General features: G+C 46.4%; 1 protein-coding gene across 2 annotated transcripts in view; it reads right to left on the bottom strand.

Moving 5' to 3' along the window:
- The window catches only part of Dna2 (DNA replication helicase/nuclease 2), a 28,250-nt gene extending 7,097 nt beyond the window's left edge, over window positions 1-21,153 (bottom strand). For both annotated transcript variants that reach the window (XR_013105200.1, XM_034524519.2), the window contains exons 1-17: window positions 21,008-21,153; window positions 18,396-18,572; window positions 17,166-17,349; window positions 14,569-14,714; window positions 13,386-13,517; window positions 12,167-12,386; window positions 10,223-10,340; window positions 9,243-9,405; window positions 8,356-8,550; window positions 7,054-7,284; window positions 5,881-5,997; window positions 5,688-5,797; window positions 4,215-4,324; window positions 3,132-3,356; window positions 2,164-2,357; window positions 838-927; window positions 548-752 (exon numbers count right to left, since the gene is read on the bottom strand). Coding sequence is in view for 1 of the 2 variants with exons in the window: in XM_034524519.2 (XP_034380410.1) it covers window positions 548-752; window positions 838-927; window positions 2,164-2,357; window positions 3,132-3,356; window positions 4,215-4,324; window positions 5,688-5,797; window positions 5,881-5,997; window positions 7,054-7,284; window positions 8,356-8,550; window positions 9,243-9,405; window positions 10,223-10,340; window positions 12,167-12,386; window positions 13,386-13,517; window positions 14,569-14,714; window positions 17,166-17,349; window positions 18,396-18,572; window positions 21,008-21,084 (2,694 nt within the window). In the remaining variant the exon portion in view is untranslated. The remainder of the gene's footprint in view (window positions 1-547; window positions 753-837; window positions 928-2,163; window positions 2,358-3,131; window positions 3,357-4,214; window positions 4,325-5,687; window positions 5,798-5,880; window positions 5,998-7,053; window positions 7,285-8,355; window positions 8,551-9,242; window positions 9,406-10,222; window positions 10,341-12,166; window positions 12,387-13,385; window positions 13,518-14,568; window positions 14,715-17,165; window positions 17,350-18,395; window positions 18,573-21,007) is intronic.
- Window positions 21,154-22,611: the final 1,458 nt, after the last annotated feature.

The following is a 22,611-nucleotide window of genomic DNA, read 5'->3' as shown; positions in this document are numbered from 1 at the left end:
CTCTCCAGCCCCCACACTGTGTATCTTGGTGCCTTTTATTCAAACAATGCAGCAGAAAAGCCCCAAGCCTGAGAGATGCTCCAAGGAGTGATCTGCCCACACTTTCCTCACACAGCCTTCATCTTATATGTTGGTTTAAAAAAAAAAATGTGTGTTTGTTTGAAGTGTCTCAGGAACCCCACCGTGGCCTGACATTACACCAGTGGCCCAGGATGATCTTGAACTTCTGATCCTCCTAACTCCACACCCCAACTTCAAGTTAACCCTGACACTCCTCAACCTGTAGAATAAAGACCCGAGAGACTGGAGCCAGCAGGTGCAGTAACGCACTCCTTAAGTAGCTCACTTGTGAGGCACAGGCAAGGATCACGGACCTCAGAGTCTGGGGCTGGTCTTCAGGTGAGAACCAGAAGGACAGACAGACTGTGGTACTGCGCTGAGGTGTGGACATACGTATGTACTAAACTTGTTTGTAAGTGATCAGCTCAAAAAGGTTCAACAGGCTGAGAAATTTAAATACTGAAAATTTTCCTCACTCTCATCTTACCTTATCTGTATTAAGGAAACAAACAGGATTGTCTGGCTCAAAGGCTCCCACCAGCCAGGGGTTATCAGAGTAATCGGCATACAACTCCAGGCTCAGCTTGACATCCTTGAGGTTGGGCAGGGCTATCACTGCATTGGCCACTCTGTCTGATCCGCACTCCAGTTTCCCTTCATAAGTGAGCTTGTTGCTCAAGGACATAATCTTCCTGGAGGGTCAGAGAACACCACCTCGGTTTGGATGGAGATGGAGACAAGGCTGCCGGGTCCCCGGGGCTGGTGGGCCGCACGCACCTGTTCATTCTGTACTGCACCGTCAGCTGCACAACAGCGCTCTTGTTCTGCTCCAGCCTCTTGAACAAGCTGTCGCTCATGCCCAGAGCTCTGCCGACAAACCAGATTGTAAACACATCGGCCCGTCCCTTAAAAAGCATCCAACTAACTGTTTGACTTTAGCGACCAATAGGTAAACGGGTATGTGCTTTGCACCCCCCACTGCCGTGTTCCTGTGGGGGCCGGAGGGCAACTTTCTTTGGTGGCTCTCTCCTTCCACCTTACCTGAGGCTCCAGGGATCGAACTTGCTCCTCAAGCTTGAAAGTGCTTTTCCCCCTAGGCAATCTCACTCGTTCCCAAAAAAATCTAGCTTAAAACTAAAACTTGCTAAAAAAAAAAAAATTTACTAACAAAAAAAAAAAGTTGAGACGGGGTCACGTATCCCAGGCGGACCCACAAACTTGAAAGGTAGCAGTGGATGGCCTTGAACTTCTGATCCTCCAGCATCTATCTCTCAAGTGCTGGAAGTGTGTGCACTATGCTTGGTTCACACACTACTTGGATCAACCCCAAGGCTTCATGCACAGCAGGCAAACACTTTGAGAGCTGAGCCACATGCCCAGCTCCTGCGGTTAAAGCTTCAGTACTGAGTGGTGACACAGGTCTGCCATCCCAGCTCTCTAGAAGCCTGAGGTGGGAGTCTGAGGCAGAAAGATCCTTCAAGCCTGGACAATACGGCAAAATCCATCTATTAAAACCAGACTGAAACCTGGGTGAGGGTGCAGGTCTTTAGTCCCAACATTTGGGAGGCAGAAGCAGGCAGATCTCTGGTCTGCAAAATGAGTTCCAGGCCAGCCGGGGATACACAGTGAGACTCTGTCTCAGAAACAAAACAAACACACTAAAATGAAATGTCTACTATCCCACTGTTATCAGCTAAACGCACTGGGAAGAGAACAAACGTCGAGACAACTGTCTCCATCAAATTGGCATATAGGAGTGTCTGTGGGGCTTTTTTGTGATTGTTCTGATGAAGAAGCAGGGCAGAGCCCACTGTACTGGACAGGGGTCCTGGGCTGTATGAGAAAGGCGGAACATGAGCCTGGAAACAAGCCAGTCAGCAGTGCTCCCATGAGCCTGGGAACAAGCCAGTCAGCAGTGCTCCCATGAGCTTGGGAACAAGCCAGTCAGCAGTGCTCCCATGAGCCTCTGCTGCAGTTCCTGACTTCACTTCCCTCAGGGGTAAACTAAAATCTATAAGCCAAATAAATTTTCCCTCCCACAGGACGGCGGTTTTGATCAATGTCTGACACCTCAACAGGACAGAGACAAGAGCATCTACCCACCTGGCTTCCCGGTTTAGAACCAGGGGAGGAAGCTGCTGATGGTCCCCCACCAACACAAACCTCCGAGAAAAGAACAGTGGGCCCAGGCAGACGGGCTGACTGATTTGAGAGGCTTCATCCACAATACAGAAATCAAAGGTTTTCCGGGAAAATATTGGGTGGTTTATTCCCATGCAGGTTGTTGCAACGATAGGCTACAAATAAACACAGAAAACCAGTCGGTTACTGACTGTCAAAGATGATACTTGCCCCCTCCCCACCACTTTATGAAATTAAAAGATCAAAACCACCCCCCTCCAATAGCAAGAACTTCTCAATATTACTTGAGAAACATTTATAGTTTGTATCTTTCTTGAGAGACTCTTGTTGTGTAGTTAGTAGAGAATCCCATAAACTATGTAGCACAGGTTGGCCTAAAACTGCTGGCTCTGAGGGGCTCCATAGCCTGAGGCTCAGGGGAGCTGAGAGATCAGACCCCCTCCATCACACCTGGTACATTACTAACTCCCTTGCTCTGCAAGAGATGCTATGAAGAGAACAGAAGGAACTTACAGAGAGGGAGACCAAGAAACCATGTGTGCAAAGACAGGACCAGAACCTAACATGCAGAGTGCCCCGAAACTCAACAGCAAGTCAGGCATGGAGGCATAGGCCTGAAATCCCAGCTCCTGAGAGAAGTCAAAGGCAAGCTTAACTACAAAGTAACTTCAAGGTGAGCCTGGTCTATGAGCCAGCCAGATAGACAGACACAGAGAAAACAAAAACTTTTTGCGGAAACAGATGGATTCTCTGGGGCTTGATGGCTGGCCAGCCAGCCTAACCTACTTGGCAAACTCCAGGACAAACATAGCTCTTGTCTCAACCTGAGAAATAACAGAGACTGTCCTCCGATGTCTACATGTACACACACACACACACAAACACACACACACGCACACGCACACACGGTAAGAATCAGACTGACTTACATGACTGTTATAGAGTCCTTCTAGATGGGCTAAGGACACAATGGACCTCGATCTGCAAATCTCCTCCTCTGTGAACTTCTGGATGTCTGGGTGGACCTTATGAGACTGACCCAGACGCAAAAATCCGACTTTAAACTTGGCTAGCTTCAGGAGAATATTGTCAACAGCGGAGTGCGTGTAGCTGGTCAGCAGAACGCTGAAACCACAGGCAGAGAGGATCCTTACCTAGCAACGGGAGGCCGAGGAAAACATCAGCACTGAAACCCCGATAACTTAACAGGCTTAGTTTTCAAACATGACATTTAGTAAGACTGGAATCCAAAAAGAGAGTTTGCTGAGCCATCTCACCTGCCCAAGGCGTTTTTATTATGCTATTAATCATATCAACCCCAGAGTGGTGTAGGTATAGGCCTGTACCACCACACCAAGTTAATTTAACATTTTTTGTTGTTGTTGTTTCTGAGGCAAGGTCTATGCACCCTTGGCTGATCTGGAGCTTGCTATTTGGACCAGGCTGGATTCAAACTTACATATATCCATTCTGTCTCCGCCTTCAGGTGTTGACATTAAAGGTGTGAGCCATCACATTAGGCAAAATCCAGCAGTTTAAGGGCTAAAATAACTTGTGAACCCCACGTGCCCAAGGACAGCTAACTTCCTGAAATGCTGAGAGCTATTGTTTTTGTTAAGATAACAAGTCACACGTTTTCAATCTAATAAACAAGGTTGGTTGCCTCAACTACACAGGATGCACTCAATGACACGGAGGCGAGAGACACGTAGGCAGGAAGTATGTCAGGACATATGCTTGGCCCCGACAGGACGGATGTAGAAAGAATGAGCCTGGTCTTTATAGGCACCTTGACTGACCTAATTCAGCGCCACTCTCTGGGAATCCTGGGTATAGACCTGGCCTGTGTCCACCTTCCTATCCAGTACTAAATAAATAAAGCTTGCTTTGATTGCATAACTGTGGAACTGGTCTTTCTCCTCGAGGCTTTCAGGTTCAACAGCAGCTGTGTTATCAGGCATCAGAAACTCAGGAAAGAAGGATCCAGTATAAGCTTTAGTTTCAGAACTTACAAGGGCACATATTGTCGTTGTCTTTCCTGTCCCTGGCATCCCAACAATGAGCGTGTAGTCTTTAGAAAGAAGAACTTTCTTCATTGCTTGTCGCTGAGGCTTATTCAAACCTGTATTTCAATTTAACAGAACAAAAACAAGATTTGATTTCAATGAACTTTTTTTTTTAAATACAGGATCTTGCTATCTAGACTGTGTGGCACAGGCTGGCCCTAAAATGTGCTTTTCTCTGCTTCCCAACTGCTGGGATTATTTGTATATTACCATGTCTGGCCCATAAATTCACCTTTTATAAGAAATAGCAGCCGGGCGGTGGTGGCATGCGCCTTTAACCCCAGCACTTGGAAGACAGAGGCAGTAGGATCTCTGAGTTCAAGGCCTACAGGATGAGTTCCAGGACTTTTCAGGACTATACTTTTTTCCCGTCTAGGGGGAAAAAAAGGAAAAGCAAGCTCTCAGTATGTTTTTAAAGCAAAACAATGCTATGGTGATTTGTGTGTTTTGTTTAATTTTTTGAGACAGGGTTTCTCTGTGCAGCCCTGGCTCACAGAGATCTGCCTGCCTCTGTCTCCCTAGTGCTGGGGTATCACCACCCAGCAATGATTCATGTTTTTTAAGACAAGGTGTAGTATGTAGTCATGACTGACCTAGAACTCAGAAACTCACCTGTTTTTCCCTCACAAGTACTGAGGTTATAAAAGGGGACCACCACAGCTTGCTTTGTTATGGTGATTAGCCTTTGGTATGCATATGCATCTATATGCATATTCAAATGTGTGTGTGTGTGTGTGTATTCATGTACATGTGTGTGTATGCATGCAGAGGCCCAAGGTTGATACTAGGAGTGTTTCTCAGTCATACTCTACCTTATTCATGGAAGCAGGTAAGGCAGTGTCCACGGTTATGGGGAGAGCTGGCTATCCAGCTTGTTCCAGGGATGCCCTGGTCTGCCCAGCTGTCATACACACCAAACATTTATGGGTGGTAGGGATCTAAACTCCAGGCCTCACATCTGCACGGCAAGCACTTTACCACACCGACCCATTAAAGTCTCTATCCACCTTTGTGAACTTATCGTGTGTATGATGTGTGTACAGGAACATGCGTGCTATCATGTGTGGAGGTCAGGTGACAACTTAGAGTTGGTGGTTTCTTTACACCATTTTGAGGCAGGGTCTCCCTCACTTCTGCCATGCTGCACACGTGAAGTTATCTGGCTGGCTCGGGAGCTTCATGACGATTCTCCGGTCTCCACCTCCCATCTTGCCACAGTATCCTTATGTTTCAAATGGGTTTCAGGGACTAAACTCAGCTCACCAGCCTTGCTTACATGGCAAGTCCCTTTCCCGACTAAGCCACTTCTCTGGCCCTATAAAACTGTATCCCTATCAACGGCTAATCAACCGGACACTTATAGTTTAGGTTACAAAAAAAAATCAAGAAGATCAAATCAAAATGCTGGCTATGCCATACCCTTTAGAATGCTGGCCACTGTGTCCTTCGCATCGTGTGGAAGGACGGAGCTGAGGTACGGTATGAACTGAGGTGCCCTGAAGTCAATGATTAATTCTCGAAGTCTTTTGCTGCAAAGAAGAACAAAGGAACTTTTACTAGTAAGTATCTCGAAGAGGAGAAGTGGGAAGAGTCAGACTCCATCGTTACCAACCTGGTATCTGTGTTGTCCATGAGTTTAGACAGATTTCCTAACGGGGTATTTATATCACCATGTCTTTCTTCCCGGTCTAATCGAAACAATGTTGTTTCTGGGAGTGTCGACAAGTTCCTAAAACAACAAAACGGCTGTGTAAGGCACACACTGCTGCGGGCCGAGTCCGTAAGAACCAAGTGAGGGATGGGCACTGTAATCCTGGCACTTGGGGAGTGGAGGAAGCTCAAGGTCACGGTCAGCTACACAGCATGTTCCGGTCTTCCTGGACACAACATGCAAACCTAATCTCATACCCATATGTTCACAAAATGAATAAAAATCCTGCAGTATAAGGGCTAAAATAAATTGTAAGCCCCACACATAAATACATACATACATATATATGTATAAATTTTTTATAATAAACTGTATGCCGAGGCACCTCTAATACCTCAGTCATATCAACCCCAACCAACACGCCTTCCTCCAACATGGTTAGTCACCCCTGGGATGTGCTTCACACTCTCAGCTAACCTGTGGTTGGAAAAATTAGCTCTCCCAGAAAGCCTTCAAAGTGGAGCACAGGCATGAAGATTACTATTTGTGTGTGTGTGTGTGTGTGTGTGTGTATGTGTGTGTGTAAGTGTGGGGGCAGATAGGCCAAGGCCTGTTCGTGGAACCAGAAAACAACTTTGTAGAGTGATTTTCTCCCTTGTCTTTCCGTGGGCTCCTGGAATAAGGTCAGACTTGTGTAGAAAGAACCTTCTCAGCCATCTTGCTAGCCACCACTGTCTTCATCACTGAGCTCAACGTACCAGCAAATGGTGAGGAGAGCTAAGGATATGCCTTATGCCTTGGCAACAGAGCTTTCACCTACTGTCGGCGAGTTCCTGGGCTCAAACTTCAGCATGAAAGGGAAAGGGCTGGACAGTGAGAACCATGGAGGCAGACTAGGGGCTGCTGGGTGCAGTGGTGCACAACATATGTAAAAAAAAAAAAAAAAAAAAAAAACCTCAGGGAAAGAACACAAAATGCTATGATAAAACCCAGTCACCAAAGACGTTCTATTGAGTCAGTTTGTTTGAACTGTGTAAGAGGAGAATTTACAGAGACAGACAGGGAGCAGCTCAGCACGTATAATCCCAGTTCCATATGGACAAAGCTGTTGTCTCCAAACAATCGTTTTATCACCTGTCCAGCAAGCAGGTTACGGCTGCCTTGTTAATCTTCTTCACGTAGCCTTTAGACAAAGCGAATAGTTTCCTCTCTTCTCCACTTAAAATAATCCTGTCCCCTGCCATCAGATTGGTGGCTGGCATGGGGCCATTTTTCCGCTGAAAATTATGTAAGTACTGTCCATCACAAACTCGCTTTACAGGCTCCGTCCTGACCAGGTTTCCAACGCAGTTGCCACTCTCCTCCCTGTGGAAGAAAGAAAGAAAGAAAGAAAGAAAGAAAGAAAGAAAGAAAGAAAGAGGAAAGGAAAGGAAAGAAGGGTCCATTGACATAACGTATTTGTTTTTATTACAATGTATTTGTTTACATAACCCATAAAACTTTTTAAAATAATAATAATAATTATTATTATTATTATTGTGTGTGATATGAATGTGCACATACATGTGGCAAGCTGCTCCTCTGTCTGAATCAGGGGACGACTCCCAGGATGCAGTTCTTCCCTTTCTCCATGTGAATAGCAGGGATTAAACTCAGGTCATCAGGCCTAGCTGCTCCGAGAGCAATCTTGCTGGCCTGTGGCCTCTGGCAATCAATGCTAAGTTTGTCTTTTTGTTGTTGGTTTTAAACACTTTCTACAATACACTATAAAATATGAATGCTGCATTAACAACCTTCTATTTCTTCTTTTTTAACATAATTTTGTGGCACCTGTGACAAGGTCATGACTAAATGAAGCCAGACACTTTAATTGATTTATTTAATGTATATATGAATGCACTGTAGCTGTCTTCAGACATACAAGAAGAGGGTATCAGACTCCATTGCAGATGGTTGTGAGCCACCATGTGGTTGCTGGGAATTGAACTCAGAACCTCTGGAAGAGTAGCCATTGCTCTTAACCGCTGAGCCATCTCTCTAGCCCAGCCAGACACTTTAAAAACTATGCTTGTGCATTTAAATGCATTCAGGTGCCCACCTGTGCAGATGCAACCTTGGGTGATCCCTTAGAAACTGTCCACCTGGATTTCTCACACAGCCTCTCAATGGCTTGGAGCTAGACAACTGAGCTGTGCCAGCCAGTGAAGTTCTGGGATCTAGCTATCTCAGTGTCCCCAGCACTGGGATCCTTCTTTACAAAGGTGCAGGCATTAAAACTCAGCTCTTTGTGCCTGCAATACAAATACTTTACAACCGAGTCTCCTTAAAACCCTGTCTTTATTTAGCATACTACGCAAACCTCTGCTGTCACGGATGCCAAATGTTACAGTGTGCTACCTAACACAGTAGTGACAGTCCGCTCTGTGGAACACTCACAGTTGGGAAGCAGGCGTTAACCAGATACTCTGGTGAGTCTTCCTGTTATCTTTAGATTGCGACTCCAACGTTAACATGAGACACCACAGGCTGAAATACTTCAAGTGCGCCAGCTGCAGGTGCCGGGTTTCTTCCTGGATTTTGGACAGCATGCCTTCTGGGATGGAAGCATCATCTACCTGTTCTTCAATGGCTCTAAATACAGAGTTCCAATTAGAGCTAAGCATACATTTCCCTGGCAGGAATCGAATTAAGGTTTCCTAAACACCTGGCTCTTTTTTTTTTTTTAAACTGTGTGTGCACTTGCCACGTGTTCAGGTGTTTCTGGCGATCAGAAGAGGGCATTGGATTCCCTGGAGCTGCACATACAGGCAGAGGTGTAGGTTTTTTGAGACAGGGTCTCAGTACGTGGCCCTGGATGACCTTCAACTCTCTACATAGACCTCACTGGCCTCATATATTCAGCAATCCTCCTGCTTCTATCTCCAAGTGCTGGGATCCCAGGTGCCACCCCCAACACACACACACACACACACACACACACACACACACAACCAAATCAAGATGAATAAAAATTAGATGTTTATAAGCAAGACACCTAGACTGTCCAGTAAAGCAATGCATACCTATAGCCCCACTATGTGAGAGGCAAAGGCAGGAAGATCCCAAGTTCAAGGTTGGATTCCGTAATATCTGGTGCTACCCTGCCTCAAACTGACCCAGCCTCCCAAAAGTTCAAGGTCACGTTCAGCTATATAGCATACATGAAACCAGCCTGGGCTACATAAGACCATCTTAAAACACACACACATACACATACATACGCACACACGTGCAGACACATGCACATGCACACACACTCACACAAACACACACAGAATGTTTACCTGCTATAAAGAGCACAGTTGCCCATCTGCGAACAATATTTACAAGTTTTCTCATCCTCGATTATTTGTGGCAAGGCAGAAAGCCGTGCCCCCTCCCCGGGAGCTGCTCTGCTCACACAGTGCAGCAGAGAAAAGGCCAGCTGGTTCCTAAGCTTCAGCAGTTCTGGAGGACAGGTAAAGTTGGCGTTTTAGAATGAGGCAGAGTTTCTACCAGTGAAAGCTTCACATTTAAAGACAAAGCAGAGAATACAGGTATTTGCCTCTGTATTAAAGTAACCACAGTCGTAACGTGCTGGCATACTTCAGGGTTTTCAACTTGAGGGTTTGACACTGGATGAAGTTTTTAAACAACCTCCTCTCTCACACCTAGTAAGTACTGTGAGGCTGTTTACGTGCTTTTGTTTTGAGACAGGGTCTCACTGTGTAGACTTGGCTAGCCCGGAACTCAGTATGTAGACCCACCTGCTCCAAGGGCTAACACTGGGGTTGAAGGTCCACGCCACACTGAGCTAGTAAGATGGCTAAGCAGGGAAACTATTGTGCAAACCTAGAAACATGAGTTCAATCTCTGGAATCCACATAAAGGTGGAAAGAGAGATCTGACTTCCGCAAAGTTGTCCTTAAAGCCCCATACCTGCACTCCTCCCGTAAATAACAAAGACGAACGATACATTTATAAAGTATAGAACTACAAATCATAACCTGCAGTGCTGTCTAGTGAGTAGCCTACGGGCATCACCAGGGAGGGCAGTCGGGGCGCACGCCTTTAACCCCAGCATACGGGATGCCGAAGCAGGCAGATCTCTCAAGAGTTTGAGGCCAGCCTGGTCTACAGAGTGAGTTCCAGGGCTACACAGTGAAACCCTGTCTAGAAAACTAGAAAACAAACAAACAAACAAACAAACCAAAAAGCATCACCAAAAGCTGGCAGGAGGAGCAGGCCTGAGAGGAAAAGGCCAAAGAGGACAAAGCAGTCCCACCTCTTTTGTCCAGATGGTTGGCGGGCACAGGGTACATCTGCCCTGTCTTGAGGTAGAGAAGCCAGCCAGCCTCGGGGTCCTCTCGTCTCTCCTGGCTTAGCAGAGTGTACAGGACCACCTGTGTGAGACAAGCAAATGGTGCGCTCTCCCTATGTCCTCTGGACCCAGACACAGGAGAAGGCCGGCCACAGCGTGGATGTAGCACAAGCACTCGGTAAAGGTGACAAACCAAACTCACTGTCAACCATTTAAACTGCACAAAACAAACAGCTGTTGCTCTGCCGGTTTAGGCTGACCGGTTATGCTGACCCGGAGAGAAATGTGGTGAGCTGGGAAATGGGGGCGTGGTTCAGCAGTGTAGTACCTGCCCCAAAGAATAGGAAGACAGGGAGGAAAACGTTCTCTCACCTCAATAGTCAAATTCTGGACACCCCCCCCCCCAAGTTAAGAAATTAACCTGTTTCACATTTCCAAATTAACAACCTCTACACGTTTACTTAAATAAATGAACTCTAAAATGCTTAGATTGACATCAGTCACTATGACAATTCAATAAAGCCAACAGTGACTTTTCCAAAACAGGAGGTCTCATTACTTGCTGGGAGAGCTAACGTTAAAACTGTCCAGCAGAGGAAGCTACTAAATCCAGCACAAATACAGCCTTCCTGGCTGGAGTATTGCTGAGTTCTAGGATTGCCTGGTCTACGTAGTGAGCTCCAGAACAACCAGATCTACATAGTGAGCTTCAGAACAACCAGATCTACGGACCTTGGCTCAAAAAACCAAAAGGGAGAAAAATAATTTGACAAGACTGGAGAAGCTGACTGAGCAGTTTAGAGTCCTGACTACAGCCGGTGTGGTGGTGCAGGCCTGTAACCTCAGCACTCGGGAGGCAGAGGAGGGCGGATCTCTGAATTCAGTACCAGCCTAGTCTACAAGCAAGTTCTAGGACAGCCAGGGCTGTTATAAAAAGAAGCCCTGTCTCCAAAACAAAAAAATGAATGACTGCTCTTCCAGGAAATGCAGATTCAAGTCAAACACCCACATGACCGCTCACAACATTGTAACTCCAGTTCTAGGAGATCTGGTGCCAACTTCTGGTGTCCATGGGAACCAGGCGCATGTGGTACACAGACATATATGAAGGCAAAATAACAACAGATATAAAAGTTTTCTAAAACCTACACACTTAACCACATAATTAAAGATAAATAAATAAATAAATAAACAAACAAAAAACAACTTTTTCATTTAACAGGATAGATGATCTTGCAAGCTGCAGATATAACTTGGCACAAGGCACTGAGTTAGATTCCCTACACTGAAAAAAAAAAAAGCATAGGCTGCTTGCTCCTTCAGAGGACCTGGGTTCAAATCCCAGCACCCACATGGCAGCTGATAACTGTCTGTAACTTCAAGATCTGACACAGACATAGAGGTAAGACAGCAACGCACATAAAATAAAAAAAACTTAAAAACAAAACAACAAAAAAAAAAAAAACCTGAAAATAGCTGGGCAGTGGTGGCACATACCTTTAATCCAAAAACTTGGGAGGCAGAGGCAGGCGGATCTCTGTGAGTTCAAGACCAGCCTGGTCTACAGAGTTCCAAGACAGCCATGACTACACAGAGAAACTGTCTCAAAAAACACCAAAAGAAAAGAAAAAGAAAAAAAACCAAACAGCTGAACCTGGAACCCATTGAGGCTACATTTCTATGCTAAACTAGCTATCTAAGCAGACATTTTCTGTGTGTTTGGGAGCTATGTATATTTGGAGATTCTACCATGTACACTGGTCTGTTCTAAGCAGTGTACTCTGAGCTTCAGTTACAAATTACAAACTACAACATGAACATAAACACTACCAAGCTCAACAGAGACCAGGAAACAGAGCATCCGTTTAGAGACCCTCAACACTACAGACGTCTGTTTAAGAGTTATACCTGACTTCGGTGTTCAATAGAATTCGATTCTTTGCCAGTTTTCAGCTCCAGTGGCATTATCTTATATTTCGTTTTACAACCTCGATGGATTTTGACCCCGACTGTGACATCTATTTTGCCCTTCAGTCCAAACCTAGGGGACCAGATGCTTTCTTCAATATCCAGCGACTTGATGACTTCAATGTTACAAGGTGAACTTCTGTTACTGCCATCCACAGGCCTAAACAGGAACACAGCACACACTCACTCCACACCTGATCCAATGACTACCACACAAGTACCTTTTCTGGTTGCTGGGGGGTCTTGTTGCTTTCTGAATTGCAATGTTGGCATCACCTGGGAACAAGACCAAACAAGGTGCCCTGTGTTTGGCAAGTGACTGACTGATCTGAATTCCGCTGCTCAGCCTGTGGCTAAGACTGTAGCTGTGACAAACTGTCTTGAGATACTTTCCAAAAAGGCCTGACAGGGGTGCCTGCCAGTAATCCTAGCAATCTAGTGGTAGACGCAGATCTGCTTGGTCAGGGCAAACCTGGTCTACATGGTAAGTTACAGGCCAGCCAAATTGCATAGGGAGACCATGTGGCCAAAAAAAAAAAAAAAACAATCATTCATAAAAGATGAGACAAATCGGAGCTGGAGAGATGGCTCAGCTATTAAAAGCAAGGGTTACTCTTCCAGAGGTCCTGAGTTCAATTCCCATGGATTATAAGACATGGAGTCTTATAATCATTTATAACTGGACCTGATGCCCTCTTCTGGTATGTAAGTGTACATGCAGATAGAACACTCATATAGAAAGGAAAATTAAGTTAAAAAGATGAGACAAATCAGAACTATTCTAATAGTGAAAATTCTTATGAAATGAGATTGACTAACATTAGGATGAAACTAAAATCCTCAAGAGATTTCTTGGGTCCTGGGAAGATACTATAGATAGTTGTTACTGTGAAAAACAGTAGCCATAAAATGATACATTGTAAAAGCTTATCCTTTTAGAGACTTTTTTTTTTTGGGGGGGGGGGTGTTTCCGAGACAGGGTTTCTCTGTGTAGCCCTGGCTGTCCTGGAACTCAGAAATCCACCTGCCTCTGCCTCCCAAGTGCTGGGATTAAAGGCCTGTGCCACCACTGCCCAGCACAAACAATCTTTGAATCAACAGGCATAAGGGAATCCTGTCTAAAACTCTGAACAGCATATAAACAGGACCCACTTCTTACAGAGAGAGCTGCAGCTGAGGGGAGTCAGCAGAGGAGCCCTTGTGCATGAAGTCCTCGGCCCACTTAGAGAAAGACGGGAGATACTCCTCAACTTCACATCGTATTTCATCTTGACTCAGATTCAAGCGATACCTGCCAAAAAGGGGAAACTGAGTAAGAAAAGAAAAACATTAGAAATCTAAACGAGGAAAATAATATCGATACAGGCTAATACACAGATGTTTCCAAATGTGGTACAAACATCAGAATACAGCTCAGCCTTAAAATATTCAGGGGTACAGAACATACTCTGCATGTTTAAGTCTCTTGGGGTTGTGCCCCAGATTCCTCTTTTAAGGTGTAAAACCGACATAGGCTTGCTCGCACACCTAACGTCAAGCGGGTATAGCGGCTAGGACTTAGCATGTGGAAGCACTACCCCCAAGCCTGAAATCCCCAGCAGGAGGAGAACCAACTGCACAGAGATGCACTCTGACGTCCACATGTGCTTGCTCCACACACCACACACACACGAATACGCAAAAAATAGTAAAATGAAGTTTAAAAACAAACAAACCTAAGTACCAAATGCTCCTACAGCGAGACAGGAGACAGTCAGGCAGCCAGCCTGGATTACACAGCAAAGCAGCAGAAGCGAGGCTGACTCTGCCTCATGGGGGGAAGCAAGGGCCAACCCCCAAAAGCTGTTTCCCTTCTCTCCCTTCCCCTACCCCCCCTCCCACTACACACACACACACACACACACACACACACTTTAAAAAAAGATAACAGAACACTTTAAAAAAGATAACCTAATCTTTGGGTAGGGATCCACAAAAGTCTGCAAAAATACAGATTTATTCACATATACACTGGCTAAGCTATATGTGAACACTCCTGCTACCTGAGTCTAAACCCATACAGTGCTCAGCCTATCAGTCTTTAGAACTAATGATAAGCATTTTGCATTTGTCACACGTTCTCTGAGGACTGCGGAGGCAGCTATATAGCATGGGTTCCGTCCTTGAGTACTGTAGGGTATTTCAGCAATGTTACCCAGCAGTCCCTGTTGCCCAGAGACACCACAGGGTACTGTGAACAAGTTGGCTGACGTCCATTGTACCGAAGGGTCTCCTTCCTGAAACCTGAATTGTAGGCTGGAAGTTACAGGGTGACGTGGCATGTAGACTTCTCAGTGACTTACATTTCCTTCAAATGCCTTACTTCTTGGAGAGTTTGAAGGGCGAGCTCTTGGAGCTTCTCTGGGGCAAAGCTCTCACTTACTGCTTTCTGAAAGACTTCATGGAGAATCGTACCGATCAGCATTTGGTGGGTGACTGGATCGGAGACCTATTAAAGACAAATCATGTGCACATCTCATGCTGACACACTGACACAATGATTGCAGTTGTGAAGCCAACATGAACTAAGACAAATGGCAAGAAATTTGCAGAGTTGGTTGTTTTTTAATTGATTCACTCTCCTTGAGGATGGGTTGCCTTGTCTGCACACTGCTTGCGTGCCTGGTGCCTATTGTTGCCACTCACTGCTTATTTTCCTAGGCAACGCCCATACCTTTTAAACAGTCCCTCACAGCTCTGTTGTTCTCTCTCTGTCTTCTGGTCTCTCAGTCTGTCTGTCTATCTCTCTCATGTCCCCATTCTGAGACGGCCTTTCACGGTCCCCCCACAATAAACCTCTCAAATTAGATCAGTTTCGTGGTGCAATCTCTTTGCCACAAACCTTGGACCCAACCTGGCAAGGTGCTTCTGCCACTAAATCCTAATACTTGCCCCACAAACCTACTGACCTGAGTTTGGTTCCTGGATCCTATGTTAGAAACAGCCAGACACATCTACAGGTGGTGCCTGGCTTTAATCCCAACATGAGAGCAAAGCACATGGACATGTGTGAGGAGGAGGCCAGCCTGGTCTACAGAGTGAGTTCCAGGACAGCCAGGGCTATACAGAGAAACCCTGTCTCGAAAAACAAAAACAAAAAACAAAAAAAACAAAAAACAAAAAAAACTTTCTTTGACAGGGTGGTGGTTGTCCATGGCTGCAATTCCAGCACTCAAGACAGTGAAACCCTGTCTGGAAAAATTAAAACCAAAAAACAACCTTTCTACCACAGAGCGTCCAGTTCAGTGACAACACTGCGCCCTGACTTTCAGGGTGGGTGGGGCTCAGGAGCCCCTTCCCCAAGCTGAGAAGTCATTGACAGTTGATGGCTTCAAGATGAATGCAAGTCAGTTTTCCTCAGTGGTGTGGGCCCCAATAAGTTGACTGAATTCTATCGATGGTTTTGTACCAAGGAGTGTAAGGACAGGACAGCACAGACTGGAATTGGATTATTAAAAGAAAAGGAGAGAATGGGCTGGAAAGATGGCTCAGCAGTTGAGAGCAGTGACTGATCTTCCAGAAGACGTAGGTTCAAATCCCAGCACCCACCTAGCAGCTCGCACGTCTGTAACTCCATGATCTGACCACCTCACACAGACATGCATACATGGAAGAAAAACACCAATGCACATAAAGTAAAAATAATAAATTTTTAAAAAGAAAAAATGGGGGATACAAAGTTGGGGGGAAGTTAGATCTGGGAGGAACAGGGTAAAGATTACCAAAGTTATCACATGAAATTCTCAAAGAATTAATTATACACTCGCACACACACTTTTTTTTTTTTTTTTAAATTTTGTGAGACAGGGTTTCTCAGTATAACCAGCCCTGGCTATCCTGGACTAGGGAGTCTTAAACTCACAGAGATCCACCTGCCTCTGCTTCACAAGAACTGGGATCAAATGTGTGCACCACCACACCTGCCTATAGAAACCTATTTTTAGAAGCAGACGCCTGCAAAGCAGCAGACACGCAGCTCTGTGGGTCAGCCGACTTTTCTGAGTTACTCACAAACCCGTAACTTTTCATTTCCTCCTTTCCACCTTTCTCATCATGCTTTTTGCATCACTCTGGGCTTCCGTACCCCATCTTGGGGCTGCTGGTCTACCAGATAGCTGACCTCCACGCTGGCTTAACTCAGGTGCCATGGCTTCTCTCTCCCTCCTTCTGAGCAGCTGCTGAGGTTTATAGCTGCCTCCTGTGGAGTTTTCCTTTTAAACTCTTAAGAAAATTGTCCTTGAGCTTGGGGAAAAAGAAAAAGCAAGAAAACGTATATGCTGGGCACAGGCATATACTCTCCCTCTCATGAACACTGCTAATGAATGCTTAGGGTGGTTTGAATACGCTTGGCCCTTGGGAAGTCGCACTATGAGGAGGTGTGGCCTTGCTTAGAGGAAGTGTGTCACTGTGTGGGCAGGCTTTGAGGGCTCCTAAAGCTCAAGCTACAGTAAGTTTGGAAGTCAGTCTCCTCCTGGCTGCCTTAGGAGCAACATGTAGAACTCTCAGCTCCTTCTCCAGCACCATGTCAGCCTGGATGCTGCCATGCTTCCCACCATGACGATAATGGACTGAACCTTAGAAACTGTAAGCCAGCCCCTGTCCTTTTTAAAACTTCCTGTGGTCATGATGTCTCTACACAGCAATAAAACTCTAACTAAGACAAAGCTAAATAAAATTCAAAGGACCAGATACATGGTTTGAATTCCAACACTGCAATTACTAGGTACGTGACTCTGGTCAGGTCACACAGCTGGCGGCCCGTTTGCCCTCTGTAAAGCACAGCCGGTGAGGACTGAATACTAGCGTGAAGGCCTTCCATAGGGCAGCAGGACAAGGCCTCGGATTCCACCCTCAGCACAGCCGGGGGAACACTGTAGAAATACTAACAGAAGTCACTTACCCTGAAAGTCTCACTCAGGACAGCTCTTCTCAGACACCGAATGCTGCTAGCCACGCTTGTGCCCGAGATGAGCATGTCAGGGTACAGGATAAAATATCCAGAGTCATCGTCTATTACCCACGGCTCCGATGTACAGTCTCCCTCTAAGTGAACGATGTCCCCTGGTTCAACTGGTACCGAACACCTGAAAACAGGTAAGGCGGAAGCAGAAACATATAATCTAGGTCCCCACAGTTAAACACACCCAGAAGCATCGAGTATTTTTCTGAAGAATAAATATTTCTAAATCTCTGGGCATTAAATTTCATTTAAGTGGGGGGTTGCTACAGAGATGGCTCTATGGCTAAGAGCATCGCGTGCCCCTGCAGAGGACCCTGCTTCAGTTCCCAGAACCCACAATGCAGCTTACAATTGTCTGTAACTCCAGTTGGAGGGGATCCAATATACTCTTCTGGCCTCCGTGGTTAGCATGCACACACATGGTGTTTGAATATACACACGCAGACAAAACATACACATAACATACTATTTTAAAATTAAAATTAAACAAAATTAGCTTGTCAATTTAAATTTTTTATTTATTATTATTATTTTATTTAAGTATACGTGCGTGTACCTGATTGTATGCATGCCACATGTGTGGAGTGCCCAAGGAGGCCAGAGAATGGTCTCAGAGCCCCCTGGGACTAGAGTTACATGAAGTTGTGAGCTAATTTGTGGGTGCTGGGAACCGAACTCAGGACCTCTGCAAGAGCAGAAAGTGCTGCTAACCACTGAACCACCTCTTGAACCTTCCTCTCCCCCCCACTCTTAAAATTATTTTTTCTTTTTTTAACATATTTGTGTGCCTATATGGGGTGGGGATCCACCAGGTTCTTCTACTACGTGGATCCCAGGTATCAAACTCTGGTTTTCAGTTTTGGTGGCAGGCACCTTTTAAATAATTTATCCACACAAGATGGGTTTTCAGGTGCTACCCTAGAGTTGGGACTGTAGCTCAGTGGAGCTCAGTGTGTTTGCCAGGCACACTCAAGGCCTTGGGTAAGGTGGTGCCCTCCAGACGCCACCAAATCATGCCAAGTAATCGCAGTATTTGGAGGTGAGGAAGTGGAGACAAGATACAATCAGTTCAGGTATAGCCTGGGCTACGTGAAAGCTGGTATCCAAAGCAAACAAAAACAACCAACCACCAGACCACCAAATCACGGCTCAAAGTCAAATGCAAATCACCAGCCATTCCTCAGGATGCACAGCACTTCCTGCTCTCCGTCCCGGGACGCCGTGATGAGCAAGTGCTTCTCCTCAGCTCCTCTCTCATTCTGCACGGCCTCAACGGCTAGCACCAGGTATCGGTTATCCACTCCTCGGCTCAGAATTGTTTCAGGAAAGAAAGACTTCTTCGGAGGTCTAAATCAAAAACAAAAACCATCCTATCAGAACCGTGAGATGAGCAGCCAACAGTTGGCTGTACTCTGCGGAAGTCTTTTGTTTTTTTTTTTTTGGTTTTTCGAGACAGGGTTTCTCTGTATAGCCTTGGCTGTCCTGGAACTCACTCGGTAGACCAGGCTGGCCTCAAACTCAGAAATCCACCTGCCTCTGCCTCCCAAGTGCTGGGATTAAAGGCGTGCGCCACCACTGCCCGGCTACTCTGCGGAAGTCAATCTTCTGGGGTTTTTTGGTCTTGTTTGATCTGAAAACCTTAAACTAAAGAAAGACATGGGGGAGAATTCCTGTTATAAAGACTGGGCATGGGGCCCAGTCGGTAGAGTGCTTGCCTAGCCTGTACAATCTCATCCCCAGCACTGCGCAACCTAGGTGTCTGAGTGTGGTGGCTCATGCTTGTAATCCCAGCACTTAAGAGGCAGAGCCAGGGGCTGGAGAGATGGCTCAGTGGTTACGAACACTGGACTGCTCTTCCAGAGGTCCTGAGTTCAATTCCCAGCGAGCACATGGTGGCTGAAAACCATCTGTAATGGGATCTGATGCCCTCTTCTGGTGAGACTTAAGAGAGCAGTGGTGGACTCACATACATAAAATAAATAAATGAGGCAGGAGAGCCAAGTCATCCTCAGATGCATAGGGAGATAGGGGAGTTTGGGCTAGCCTGGACTACATGAGGAACCATTTCAAAACAAACAAGAAGTGACTCACTCCTCTCCTTTTAAACCATACATGAACATTAAAACATAAGTGAAGCTACATATGGTAACTGACTCCCAGGACTTGGAGGCTGGGGCAGAGGAACTACCACAAATTCAAGTGTTGCAAGAGACCAAACCAAAGAACTAGACATCCAAACTGCTTTAAGTAAGGAAGTGGACTATCTCTAAAGGGTCAATACCATAGGCTAGAGAGCTCCTGACAGCTGGGTGTGTGGGTGCAGCACTCAGGAGGTAGATGCAGGCAGATCTCTGTGAGTTCAAGGATAGCCTGGTTGGTATACGGAGTAAGTTCCAGGACAGCTAGAGGTACACAGAGAAATCCTGTCTCAAAAATTCAAAAAGGAAAAAGGGAGAGCTGCCGAAGGCACAAGATTGTACTTGTGTACACTCCTGCCTTTGCCCTTGATAGACAGTTACATATCTTCTGATTGGTATTTTAAATTAGTAGGCAGTAATGGTTAGAATTGTGGAAGGGGCTAGGGTTAGGGTCAGTCTACAAATACCTAGACTGGACATTAATCAGCCCATGCGGCTGTTTCTGAAAGAAGGGTGGGGAGGGAGGGAGCAGCATGAAAGGTTAGCTGCAATTGCTGCCAAGAGCTGCCAATCATTATAATCTTTACAGCACTAGAGGGCTTGGGCCTACCAACACCACGAAACAAATCTGGTCCAACATAGTCGGATAGATGCTACTAGTCCAGGTCTTCATCTTCTTGTTAAGAAAGCAAGCTCCCCCTGGGCTTCCCAGGAGAGGTGTCTCTGTTAATGCAAAGGCTGGTCCCAAGCATTCCTGCTGGAGTCATTAACAGCAACTCCTGAGCCACAGTACCTTGCTTTATTAACGGGGATCGCGGGGTGGAGGGGGTGCTGGGATGGCGTGGCAGGGAGGCTCACTTCTGTACAGTAACCCAGGAGTTTCTTATTTGTATTTCACTATAATGAAACTACTACGTAAACTAGTATGTAAAGCCACACCCCTTCCCGTTTTACATCTTTCTGGGTGGCTTTCCATTATCCTAACAAGCCACCAAACCCTCTCCAATTAAAACCATGAAATGCTGCCAGGCATGGTGGCACACAACTTTGATCCCAGCCAGCAGTCTGGAGGCAGAGGCAGAGGCAGAGGCAGGAGGATCTCTATGAGTTGCGCGCCAGCCAAGAATATTGAGAGACCTTGCCTCAATAAACAAACAAATAAATGCCTTCCACCTTCTCCTATTAATCACTTGGGGGTGGGGCAGCACCGTCCATTGTTCTGTAAATGTTATCACTCGACACCCCTATTTAGCCTCTCGTGTTAATTTCCGGGGGTAAATAGGCACGTGCACATATACACGCAAATAAATTAAAAAAAAAAAAAAAATGACACTGGGTCTCACTAAAGGCAATTCCTGGCCAGCCTTAAGCCCGGAGTTTGACCCCGCGGTCCCACGTGAAAGCAAAGAACTGGCCCCAGGTGCTCCTCCGACCGCCACAAGAGGGTCCTCCGCACACGCAAATAAAACAAAATCAAACCCAAGGTATCAATGACAGTGGTGAGCTGTCGTGTGAAAAACCAGCGGGCTACACAACCAAGCCCAGGTCCCAATCCACACTGGCCGATGAGGATCCCCCTCCAGCTAACGCCGGGGAAAGAAGGCGCGGGTCCCGCCCGCGCCCGCCGCCCTCCCGCAGGCTCACAGCTCCACCCGCGGCGCGTCCTCCGCTCCGCCGTCCTCCTCCAGCAGCAGCAGGTCCAGCTCGTCCAGCGACTCCATCCTGCCGAAGCCCGCCTGGAGAGCTGGCCGCGTGAGGAGACCCCGACCGCAACTCGCGGCGCAGAGACGCGCCAGCGCGCTGCGCATGCGCAGCCGGCGACCCGCGCGCCAGCAGCTCCCGCGCTCACGGTGCCGGGAAGCACAGCTCAGGACCGGAGGCGTTTTCCCGCCGGCTCGCCTCCGGGACCAGATGCCTGCGTGGACCTGCCGGGCTGCCACGCTCACCTCATGTAGCTCACAGCAGTCTCCTCTCGGGCTTTTCAGAGCAGGAGGGCGGGAAATGCACTTCAGCTGGTGGCAAACGCGCACACAGACACACACACACACTGGCTGCTTCTGGCAATTCAACTGGTGGCAAACACACACACACTGGCTGCTACACACACACACACACACACTGGCTGCTTCTGGCAATTCAACTGGTGGCAAACACACACACACACTGGCTGCTTCTGGCAATTCAACTGGTGGCAAACACACACACACACACACACACACACACACACACACACTGGCTGCTTCCCACTGCCTTTACTGGCTGCTTCTGGCAATTCAACTGGTGGCAAACACACACACACACACACACACACACACACTGGCTGCTTCCCACTGCCTTTAATCCCACTTGCAGGGAATCTGTAATGCCTCCTTCTGACCTCCAAAGGCACCCTCATGCACTTAGTGCACACACATACTAACTGGGACACACCTTTGGTCTCAGTGCTCCGGAGGCAGGGGCAGGCGGATCTCTGAATTTGAGGCCAGCCTAGTGTACAAAGAAACCCTGTCTGGAAAAAAAAAAACAAAACAATCAAATGAAAGATAAGTCTAAAGAAAAATTCTTTTAAAAGAAGCCATTTCATAGTTTTAATATTTGTCCACTCTGATGTCTGTGCATGTGTTTGCGTCTGTATGTGGACATGTGTGGATACTTCTACTGTTAAGACAAAGAGATGAGATTATAAGAGACAAGATAGAAGATACTGATCTTTAACTTTAAGATTAAAGTTATTCTAAACAAAAGGAGTAGGAATGTGAGAACAAAATTTGAAAACAGCATTGTAACAATAACAAAAATTCATGGTCAGCAAAGACCACCAACAATTTGTTAAATATAGTCATAATAAAAATATTAAGCCCCTGCAGGGGCAGGGTGACAAAAAATAAAGGCATACAAGGGCATGCCCAGACAAGTCCAAACAAGCCCAAGTGAGTAATGGGCTATCTGGTGTTTACTTTTCTCTCCCTCCCTTTTCTGGGAGGTCCGAGTTTCTGCAAGTTCTGCCAGTTCTGCAAGTTGCTGATGTTTGAAATATCCAATCATATGTAACCGCGCCAAATTTTCCCTGCTCTTCCCAACCCCTACCGATAAATATCCCAAGTTCCCTGGGTCCAGGGCCGGAACCTCTATCTCCTGTGTGAGATATGTTCCAGCCCGAGGGCCCTCGTCATTAAACCTCCTCTGCAATTGCATCAAGAAGGTCTCTCGTGTGTCCTTGGGGCGTACAGGTCCGGACTTGGGTGAGA

Source organism: Arvicanthis niloticus, chromosome 20, assembly GCF_011762505.2.
Source record: "Arvicanthis niloticus isolate mArvNil1 chromosome 20, mArvNil1.pat.X, whole genome shotgun sequence".
In the NCBI taxonomy this organism is placed as follows: domain Eukaryota; kingdom Metazoa; phylum Chordata; class Mammalia; order Rodentia; family Muridae; genus Arvicanthis; species Arvicanthis niloticus.
This window is presented reverse-complemented; position numbering and strand designations above follow the sequence as displayed.